Below are 11,849 nucleotides of genomic sequence, written 5' to 3'. Positions count from 1 at the left end.
TGTGGCTGTGTCAGATGGGCTTTGCACTGTGTAATGAGATAGATCTGAGCTGGTGTGTTTTTCTGCAGCTCCAGTTGAACAAAAGCTGTTGTGAGGATCTGACAGTACATGAGTGTGATGATCCTCTGTTGCATAAGGATTTGTTTGTTTGCATTCTGATGTGAGGAACTCTTAGGTATGCTCTGCTGACTGCTGTCAAAGAGCAGGAGCAGAAATGCTGGGGAAGGTGTTGAGCTAAAACTCATCATAAAGGATGTTTTTTCTGCTCTAGTAAGAAATAATCCTTAAAAAAAATAAAGCAAGTCTTTTCAGCTAGCTCCTCTCACTGACTGTTACTGGCTTATTGGGAAAAAAACAAAAAACAAAAAAACCAAACCAACCAACCAAACAAAAAAGACAAGAAAAAAAAGAAAGAACATTAATTTTGAAGTAGGAAGGAGAATGAGCTGAAATCATGTCTATTCATCTTTTTCACATGCAGACCTTCTCTGGCCACTTAGGAACAATTTGTCTTTGCATCCTTTCCCTATTTCTCTCATATTTTCTACATTTGTGTGCTTTAAAATATTAACTGAATGAGATGTGTCTCAAAAACCACATGTAGGAAATCGTGTTATTTGATGTTATCCATCTTATTAAGGGCAGGACTTGCTGTTGCTTACTGAGAACTTTCAATATTAAAACCATTTTTTATTTGACAACACTTTGTATAGATAGTATCCCCAATAAAACAGGCGTTCAGATTTTATGCTTTGGGTTATGGCTTGAATGACTTTTGAAAAAAAATTAAATGTCTTAGGGTTTCATTTTAAGTAAAATGAAGATAATAAACTTTAGGAAAGTTAAGGAGTTTAACATTGCTGTTATTATGAAATTGTGTAATTTTAGCTAAAACTTAGGGGGTTGTTAAGCTGAGCCAGCTTAGGTTGGTATGGGATCTCTGAAACTTGTGTGGAACAGGTCAGGTATGTGTGTGTGATGATCAAGTGCAGCAGAGCATGATAAAAGTGAGGAAGATGTGGAAGCAAATCAAGCTGGCAGAAGTCAACTTTTGTAATTAGTGAGATCTGGAACAATGACCATGTTTCTCCAGAATACTGGGCATTTTATTCCTTTCACTGTTACCTAATGCCAGATCAGTAATTTATTAGGGCTTGTCCACACTCGTGTGAGCTAGAGCCACATCATCTCTTTAACAGCCTTCCCTCCCTGCCCCCTCTTTTTACAAAAGGGCTGAGGATTATTCTGGTTAAGGAGAGCTCCTGGTGCTCTGTGGTTGCCTCACATAACTTGTGAAGAATTTGCTTAGAGCTGCTACTGACTGTGTGAATCCTCTGAAGGACTGACTTAGGTTATTTAGCTTTTGAGCTATGTTCTCAGTGCCAGCAGATACTGGCTGGCAGCATCAGTCTCCAGTTCCCTAAGAATTAATATGCCCATTGGTACACGTGGGACCTTTACATTTTTCTTGTAGCTGTCTTCGTTTTTTTTCTTACTGGTTGTTGGCTTCAGGTTGAAGCTTACTGGATGTTTGTGTTACTGCTTTGCCACTACATTTTTGCGCTTTATCATTTGATTCTCCTGCAAAACAGCCTGAAACAAAAATGTCCAGTAAACCCTAGAATTTCATTAGGGCCCAGCAGAATGGAAAGAAACAGCTGATTAGCCCAAAAGTGATCAGCCAGCCAGCATTAAGGTGTCTCCTGAGTTTTCAGATGGGTTTTAATATAGGTGGGTGTGGGCTTGGAAGAGCCATAGTTCCTTATATGTGTTTCCAGAATTGTTGTGCGATGCATTTTCCAATTATGTGTGTTTGCTTTATGTGCCCTGAGACACAGGTGAGGAATGGAAAGTACAGGAGGGTCCCTTCTCTGGTGAACTGAATGCATCCTCCTGTCCTGGGATATGCAGAGCTGCAGTTCTAGTTCATCCAAACATGCTCAAAAGGGAAATCCCTTGCTAATGAGAGTGGATTTTTAAAAAAATAGATGGAAGGGTTCATCTGGATTGCTGAGGTCATTCTCTGAAAACTTCAAAGTAGAAGGAAAAAGCCAGGGGGAGGCTTCCCTGAATGAGAACATTCCACCAGCCAGTAAATAGTGCAAGCAGTTGTGGTTCTTCCTTGGCCACCAGTCACCACCCTCACAGCCAGGTAGAGTCAGGTGCATGTACCATAAGGAGCCTGGAATTATTTCTGTTCACTTCTCATGTAGTGGTTGTTTAGAAAAATTTCAGTCCAGGGGTGTGATGAACAACCTTCATTTTTTATTACCACTTCACTTCAGAATTAGAGCTCTTTGTTTATCCCCCTTGCTGTTAGATAGTATGTGTCATATGTAGTTGTGTTCTTATTTATTTTTTTTACTTCCTTTAGAATGCAGAACAAAGCCAGTCACAAATTCCAAAGGAAACGGTAAGAGCTTTGTCTTTTCCATACTGGAAGACTCCCAAATGTTTTTAAATTGATATGGCTCTTCTCCATCAAAGTTTTACAGATCCTTCTTTCACCTTATATGCTGTAGATGGCTCTCTGTAGCTTTACATTTTAAATGCATTTTTAATGTAATTTCAAATACTGTTTGAAAATTGTACACAATTCCCTTACTGCATATGTTCAAGTGCTATTTGAAATTACATCTCTTCTATACAGCCAAAGGCTGAAAGTTAAATTATAAAAGTGGACTTTAGCTTGGGTTACATATTGAAGCTAATTGTTTAAATCATGATTATATGACAGAAATCTGAGATACAAACACAGAAATTAATCAACTAGGCTTAAGTCTTAATTGTATCCTCATAGCAAACCATTGTTAGCTATTTTTAAGAAACTATATGGAAGTAATATTAAGTGTGACCTTTTGAAGGCTGCACCAGGTGTGTGTGTGGTATTCCAGTGAGGCTCTAGATTGAGGTTGTGTAATGTTAATATATCTCATTTTAGTCAAGGGAAAATGATCAGTCCAATATACAATATACTAATACATCTAACTAGTTTGTCTAAAATAAAAGGTGTATTTTATGAAATACAAGCAGAGAATATAACAATAATATATTACCTTAAAGATATACTGGATCTTAGTTCAAAACATAGTTCAAGAAACTCCATTCAGTTAGGTATTAGGTATTATTCAGTTAGGTACCTATTTTAAAATTAAACAATAAACTAGATTATAGAGAATTTGAGAAGATTCCTGTTGGGACTTGAAATGAGTTCAGCTGCTGAAAAACAAAAAGAGCTTGTCTAGATAATTCAGAATGTCTTACCAGCAATGGCAAGATGGTGTCTGGAATAAAAAGAAAGTCAGGACTGGTATGAGCCAGGACTATATGTAAGAGCCAACTCAGTGAGGTAATCAAGAGTATGTTGGTTGATACTATTGATTTTTCAGACCAATGGAATGTAACTGTAAACATGGGAATTTGAGTTAAATGTTGGCAATATTCACTTCTATCCTTCTGGCTTTTAGTGTCCTTCTCTCTGAAAATTTTCTGCTCAAGGGCTCTCCGAAACTGTGGGTGTATCACTGTTTCAGACATGCCTTGCAGTATCTCTTTACTGCATCTCATTAGAGGATGTGTTTTTATCTTGATAGTTTCTTACCACGTACTGTTGTTGTGTAAGGAGATGAAAGATCAAAGCCCAGGATAGTATTTCTATCTGTAATCGAATACCATTGAGAATTGAATGCCATAATTTGTGGGTGCAGCCTTATACAAGTATCCTGGTTTTAGGAGCTGAAATTCTACCCCGAAAGCTCATTAAGATAAAGCAGATTGCCTACAAGGTGTTTATAGAAATCAGTTGCTCATCTGTTGCAAAGTTAATGTTTTGTAGCAAATTCCATGGTGAAACCCCTTCACTGGCATTCTTGGAACCAATACTCTAACTTCATCTAAGGGAAGAGCAAAATAAATAGGTATCTCCCATTTGTTCTCTTTAGATGTGGGGTAAAAAAATGCTTGTTAATCAGGAGATTATGCAGGAGGCACAGGGAGTGTATGAGTAGTTAGGGATTTCTGAGAAAAACAGCTAGAAAGCCCTAGCAAGCCTTGAAAATATGGAAGTGAATTGGAAAACATATGAAGACTGTGTAACATATGGTTACTGAGGGAATGAGCTAGAAACCTGATCAATACAAAAAAATTTGCCTAATGTCTTAGGTTTTTCATTCTTTATGCATTGGGATTTTTTGTTATTTATTTCAAGGCTCAGAACAACTGTGATTGATACTAGGAACACCAGGTCTCTTTATATTTACCGACTCCAGTATGTGAATAAAAAAAGGGACTAATTGTGAAAGGTTTTGCTGGGTATTTTTAATGCACAAAATGCTTTTGCACTTATGTCCCTTGTTCCAATCTACTTAGCTTTGGATAAGTGTGATACTTCAATTTTACAGACCTAATTTTCCTGAGCTGCACTTTAATAATACAGTCACACATTCTTTATTATGATTTTTGAAAGTATTTCTCTTTGCTTTCCTTTATTCTCCTTGGTTCTGCTTCTATACCTATTTATTTCTCCTCTGTCTACTTTTCAGGTCTTTGAGATTTCTAATCTCGCAATTTCTATTTCTGTGCCTGCTCTGATCTTTGTGCTGTTCGTAGTGAGGTTTTAGTCTCCAAGTGTCAAGGACTTGATAGTCAAAAGCAAAGCAAAAAAAACCAAAACCAACAAAAGAGCATGATGAAGGCAGTGAAGCTACAGAAATGAGAGAGGTGGAATGCAAGTCTGTTTTTCATTTAAAGGCAAAATGGTTGTGGGTTTTTTTTTGTTGTTGTTGTTATGTCTTTGTGGAGAAATAGAAGGAAGGTGCATCTTTGAAATAAAAAAAAAAGATATGAAAAAAAACCTCCTTTGAAAGTAGAAACCCTGAAATAAAATAGCAAAATATCAAGCCTAACTTATCATTCTTTACTCAGGGGTTACCTTCATATAACTGTTACTTTGAAATGGTTTGCATTAATGTTGTGGCACTTGGATGCAGTAGTTAGTCCTCAGAGAGGTAATAAAAGAAAATCTTGAAGGTAATTTTTTTCCTAATTTGTGGCCTGAAATACCTGACAGTTATTCCTTACAACCCATATAAGAAAGCATATGAATTCAGGTTTTTTATGCCCCATCACAGAATACAGATTCTCAATCTTAAACTTCCATATAAGAAGATTTTGTAATTTGAGAGGCTCATACAATTTAAGCTCTGCTCTCCAGTTTTACATAAGAAATGCAAATTGCTGATGCAGCTTCAGCCTCTATTCAGTAGCTGTGCCCTGGTGAAAACAGGACTGGTGTTTTCACCTTCTGCTTTACTTATGAACAGAGCCATTGCTCTGCTTCCTCATGAAACGAGGAATCTCCTGTGTCTTGGGTGAAAGGTTGTTTCACCCAGCCATGAGTTTGTGCCATTTGTATAGCTAATGGCAGCATTGAACAGATGCACCTATTGCTAAACAGGGTGATTATTTGGAATGTAGGAGATTGCCTGTAATATGAAAAAACTAGTAATTTATCATTATTACATTTCTGTTTCTAAGCATAATTATCCTAATCCTGTTACAGTGCATTGAAATGAACTGTTAATTATGCTATGTAAAACATCTGCCAGTTAATTTTTCCTCATACTCTTTGAAGGTTGATAGTGTTTCAGTAATATTTTGCTTTTACAATTGTCATTCTCTGTTAGTTTTCTGAATTCAGAACCATCAAGTTAACTTTCATATAAGCATAATGCTAGAAAAATAATAATTATCATATGAGTAAGTATTTTCTAAGGAGTGTTGTTTAGTGATAAGAAGAGATTCAGAGTGAGAATTCAGGATTTCATTTCATGATTGTTGCACTCAGAAGCATGGAAAAGCTTCAGTTTTCTGTTCTCATTTGTTTTTCTGTCAAATTGCTGTAAGTGAGCAGAATGTTATGAATTCAAGTGAGTGCAGGCTTCGTAACAGTGACATAACAAGAGTGGCTGGTGTGTTGGAACAATATATAAATGATTAGCAGCACTGATAGAAATTGGAAATGGGATTGCTTTATATTTTCTTCTGAACTCAAACATTTGATATTCCAGTTATTACCTAAATTTCATTTTGATCACTGTGTTTTTTTCAGATCCAATTGCTGTTCTTGCATATTCTTCTGTGTGTGATTCTGAGTAAATTAGCTAGCTGCCCTTTTTATGCAAGAATTCATTGCCTGTAGGAAAGGGGTGATGCTGGTCAGAGGCATTTTGTAAGAACTAATGAATAGTTACTTTTGTACGCTTTTTGCTCACAAGTTTTCATATTGTGAATATGGGAGACAATATTAGCAAATGTCTAGAAATACATGGTTTGTATTGATTATTAGATAGAAAATTATTGTGGAAAAATAGCACAGTCAGTGTTGAGCTTTAACTGGATGTATTCTAAGTGCATGTGTGTTTGTCTTTTGCTTAGAAGCTGTTTGTATTACTTCAAGATACCTAGTCACTGGGGATGCATCCAGAGATACTTTTGAAAAGCTGTAATAAATTCTCACCACTTCCTATTTAGCACCTGTATAGACCTTCAGCTTGGTGATCCAAATGTCTGAACATTGAGTCAAGATCATAGATGGACTAATGTCAGACTATACCCCCAGCAGTGCTGTTATCAATAGGTACAGAATGATTTTACTGAAAGAGAATATCGCTGACTGATGATTAGGCTGATGCTGTTATTTCCTCCATGGCATTTAGGAATGCTGCAGATATATTTTTGTACCTTTTTATCTTCTAATCGTGTGAGGCACAAGGGTGATTACAATGTTTTAAAAGCATTTTTACTGCAATTTTGAGTGGTTTCAGCTAATAATTTTAATCAAGTTTTAGATCACTGCCCATATGAAAGAAATAGGTAGTGAATGTGTGATTTCTGCAAGGTACTGTTGTAGTTTCAATCTTTTACCATAGGAGATACTCCAGTATTAAATAGCATGTTCTGGCACATTTATGACTCGAGATAAGACATTCATTCCTAGTGAATAATTAATATAACAGTTAAGTGGCTGTGATCATGAATGCTTTTTGACCAGTCTGAATTTCCTGGAACGTTCATTATCACTGAACATAAACTTCTGCATAATGCAGTACTTAGAACTGACCCTCAGGCTGGGTTTTGACTGTTAGCAGCTGGTGATTTACCTGGGATGTGGTGTGGCACTTTTGAACTGGATTTGTGCAGCACCATAGGGAGGCTGTGGCTGCCTTTGGAGCACTGACATTGAAGACACTTGCTGAAAAATTCCCAGTTTCATGGGAGACAACATACATGTCCCTTCACTGTGCCAGGGTTGTCTTAGTGCCACCATTGCAGAGTCATCCAGAAGCCACACCCATGTGTACAAACTTGTTGATTTGGAGCAAACCTTGTTTTACTGCATCATTGCCTTTAGACTCCTGATGTTGATTCTCCCTTGATATTAAATGCAGGGAAAATAGTGAGGTGAAATGGTTTGCCATGGTTGGCTGAAAGTTTGCAGCAGAAATAGGAGTGAGACACAGATCCCTCTGAGGTGCTCCATACTGGTATTACTTCACGAGGAATGTGTTTCCTGCCATGGATTTATACATAGGCATTATTTCTTTTTCAACTTGTTTTTCCTGTCTGTCTTTTCCAGACTCTATCTCTTTCTTTAGTCTCTCAGGTCTTGTAAATCCGATAGGCCAGTGAGAGGATTTTTAGGGAACTCTTTCATTAGTGTGTTGGGCATTGAAGTTTTTCTTGAAGAAGGGATAGTGCAGAGAGCTGTAGCTTTATAGGCTTCTTTGGCAGAACAGACACCTACTGTGTACCTAATCCCTTGGTTTTCACTTCTCTAGGATAAGCAAAGTGTAAAGAAACGGAGTTAGCATTACAATCACATGGTTTTGTTTCAGGACATAGAGTAGGGACATGAAGTTTGAATAGAGCAGCAGTTTTGAACAGAGTATGTTTGCCTGAATAAAGTACAGTGATTATGGTACCTGCAACAGACTGGTCCCTGTGAGAAGTTCTGAGATTAAGAACCAACAGAATGTAATTTTAATGGTGGGATCAATTTTTGAAATGTAGAATCTTGTTTGATTAAACCAGTTTCTATGACAGCCCAGATCAGAGTGGTGGCATTAGGAAGAGTAACGTAAGTAAAGTCAAGCAATGGACTTGTTATAGGGAGAAGTAACAAACATGTGGATGTACTTAAACATGGGCTTTTGCAGAGCTTTGATTTCCATTCTAAATGAAAATCACATGCTAGAATTTTTATGCTTTGGAAAAGCATTTAATTTTTTTTTTCTAAATCATATCTTATTCCATCTAAACCTTTAAACTGAAGTTATTTTTGCATGTGGAACATCTTTTTTGATATTAAACTAAATCCTTAAAATGGACATAACAGGAAATGCAGTGGGGCTGTTTAGCAGTACTTTCATGAGCTAGCATTTTTGCCTATAAATACTTAACAAAGTTAATCCATGTCCAATACACAAAAAACTCTTCCTTGATGGGATTAAGATTAAAGCAGAGCACATTTCCCATAAAATCTCAGAATTCAGATCTAGTTTTTGATATTTAGCAGCTGCTGTTTGATTTGAATGAATGCAATCTTTGCCAGATGTGACATATTAACTTTGCTAATATGAATAATGAGTCTCTGTATATGAGCAAATAAGATTCATTAGTGTTTATCTAACATATGACAGATATTAAAATTCTTAGTCTAGGAAGAGATGGAAAAAGAAAGCAAGCATAAGAATTCTGGTTGTTTAGTTGGCTTAATTCCTGTATAATTTTCTGACCAGGTAAGTAGACACTTTAGGTCCTCAAAACCTATAATGCAACACAACTCTTTTATAAAAAAAAGATAAATGGTCTTGTATTTCAGGAGAAAACTGGGTTGGAGTGTGCATGCCACTACTGGATCAGTAGGCATGATTTTCTCTGCTGATGCAGTTGCTCTAGTTATGTTTTTCTTTAATGCCATCCCATGGTGGGATGCACCAGCTTTCAGTTACTCCTCCCAAGGAGTCCCTCAGCTGCTGTTGGGAAGGTGTATTTCAGGCCACCTACATTGATCTGTTTTCAGTACCTCCAGCAGTAATACATTACATTTTTATAAGTACTAAATGTCACCCCCCACAAAAGAGTTGTTGACCAAAGAAGCTGTTTTGTTTCCTTAGAGCTGTTTGTTTCATGTGTTCAACATTTGTATATGTGATGGCATAGGATGAGAGCAAGTCATCATTTTTTTGTGTACCTCAGTTTAGAGGGTGGCCTGATAAGACAGCAATGTCACCCACTTCACTTGAAGGGCAAAACAGTTTGAGTCACCCCTGATGTTAACAATGTCTTTGCACAACAGCTAAGTGAAATTTCCTCTCTTGCATATATCCTGCTGCATTCTGTTTTGTTACAATAATACAGAGACAGGTGTTATTGGTTTCCCAAACTATAGGGCTTATGATTCCTTAGTATTGTGGCTACCTTATCAGAAATAATTAAATAATGGATGCTGTATTAAAATCTTCTAAAGACTGAAAATATCTTGGAAAAAGCTGTTACGTTAGGTTGGAATTCCCCATTATTGGAACCCAGTGACTAAACTTGGGATTTTGAAATTTCCAATAGTTTTACGGCCTACACTTCCTAGAGAGCTCTTATATCCACCAAACTCATATTGTGAGAACTTGAGGTTTTCCAGCTGGATAGATTGTAAAGAGAGAAGACACATTTGTGAGACAAAAGGTTGATAGATTAAAACAGTATTTAAACAGTGGCTAACAGAGCTGTAATGTTAGAAGGCTGGACACAACAGAACTTGAGACAGTAAATTGAATAGTGAATGGGGTCACTCAAGTTGTTAGGTAGTGTTTGTGCTATAGTTAATTAATCACATGAAAGTCTTTATTGTGGTTTGTATATATACACTTATAAGGGTGTGTTGTATGTGTACATGCATATATGTTTGCATTCAAGAGCTTTGTGAAAGTTTTCATGCACATGTGTTTATATATATAACTGCAGATGCAGAGCTTTACTGATTGCTCTGTGAAAGGGAACAGGAGCACATTTCTGTACACATAGTCACAAAGTAATGTGCAGACAAGTTTCAGTGACTGAATAACTGCTGAGAAGGCAGCAGGTCTAAGCTTGCAAGAGAATGAACTTCGCTGGAGAGAATGCTGCCAGACTTGCAGCAGCAGCGAGTCACTTAGGAAACCTGTCCTGACTTGACTGAAAATTGCTTCCCCTGTTAGGTGGGAGGAAGGTTTCCTTTGCTGTTCAGTTTCTGTTTTCACTCATCTCATGCTGCTTACTCACCAGCTGAACCCTGATGAGGTCCTACAGAGGAAGTCCCAAACAATAGTGTGTAAAACATGAACCCCCAGCCGCTCGAGAGAGCCAGTTGTCCCACTCTGCTCCTCACTGGTGTGGCCTCACCTTGGAAATTGTGTGAAGTTTTGGGCACTGCAGGATAAGAGAGTTCTGAAGCTATTAGAGAGCGTCCAAAGGAGAGAAACGAGGATGGTGCAGGGCCTTGAGGGGAAGCTGTGTGAGGAGCAGCTGAGGTCACTTGGTCTGTTCAGCCTGGAGAAGAGGAGACTGGTGGGGGGGAGACCTCATTGTGATCTTCAACATCCTCCTGAGAGGAAGAGGAGGGGCAGGCACTGATCTCTTCTCTCTAGTGATCTGTGACAGGACCCAGGGGAACGGCCTTAAGTTGTGTCTGGGGAGGTTTAGGCTGGATATTAGGAAAAGATTCTTCACCCAGAGGTGGTTGGGCACTGGAACAGGCTCTGCCAGGCAGTGGTCACAACACCGAGCCTGACAGAATTCCAGAAGTGTTTGGACAATGCTCTCAGGCACAGGGTGTGACTCTTGGGGTGTCCTGTACAGGGCCAGGACTTCAACTTAACAATCTTTCAGGGTCCCTTCCAACTCAACATATTCTGTAATTCTGTGATAAAAGAATAAAGAGGACTAGAGGCTGTTACTAGTATGATGAGAAAAGTAATGGCACTCTAACTACTGAAAGTCTATTTTAATGTTGTTTATAAAATTAAATCTGATTTTATGATCAGATCAGAACTTAGGTAGAGGATAATGTCATGTGGAAGAGAAAAATAATTCCCCCCCACCCCGCCCTGTTTATCTTATGGCTTTTTTAAATCCCTGTATATATCAAAACACTGTCATAAGTTTGCTCTAGTCAGGGAGTTTATCTTTAAATTTACAATATATTTATGTTGTATATAAAAAGTGAAAAACTTATCTCAAATGTCGTTTAGCATAAATTGATGCTGAATATGATTTTGAAGCCAAAAAAGTCACCTGCGTATTTTATCACCAATCAAATTTTTATTATAAATTACATACTTGAGCAGCTTCATTCATCCAACTGAAGTCATTTCAGATGACCTTTTCCTCAGCAGCCTCTGTCTGAACAGAATATTGTTCTGCTGTTAATTGTTTTGGACATAGTGTGTGAAAAATCTTAAGGGAGTTGAATTTTGTTGTTCAGGGTTCACAGTACATAATTTTGCTTGCATGTTTACTGCTGGCCTGTCAAAATATATGATGGAATAAATTTCTCCTACAGATCAACTAATCATGAAAATAGTGTTGAGGTGTTTGATTGACATAGTAAAGCTGTTAATTTAGAGAGTATCAAGATCAAATGGAAGCTACTGCAATTAAGAAGTGACTGTGTTCTCAGCTGAAAATGTTTAGTGCTGCATTTTAGATTTTGTGTGCATTTTTCTGCTGTCTCATGGATGTATTAGGGAATTTCTGTGATTTGTTAGATTTAAAGACTTAATGTTCAACACAATTTCAGGGCAAATTTTACTCTT

The 11,849-nt window shown here is 37.5% G+C and overlaps 1 protein-coding gene across 1 annotated transcript in view; it reads left to right on the top strand.

Moving 5' to 3' along the window:
• The window catches only part of PARD3 (par-3 family cell polarity regulator), a 397,383-nt gene that overhangs the window by 206,704 nt on the left and 178,830 nt on the right, over nt 1-11,849 (top strand). The window contains exon 11 of the mRNA XM_031059323.1: nt 2,375-2,413. Coding sequence (XP_030915183.1) covers nt 2,375-2,413 — 39 coding nt within the window. The remainder of the gene's footprint in view (nt 1-2,374; nt 2,414-11,849) is intronic.

The sequence above is a fragment of the Geospiza fortis genome, unplaced genomic scaffold, assembly GCF_000277835.1.
Source record: "Geospiza fortis unplaced genomic scaffold, GeoFor_1.0 scaffold75, whole genome shotgun sequence".
NCBI lineage: Eukaryota > Metazoa > Chordata > Aves > Passeriformes > Thraupidae > Geospiza > Geospiza fortis.
Note: the sequence above shows the minus strand (reverse complement) of the source record. Positions and strands in the feature narration are given on the sequence as shown.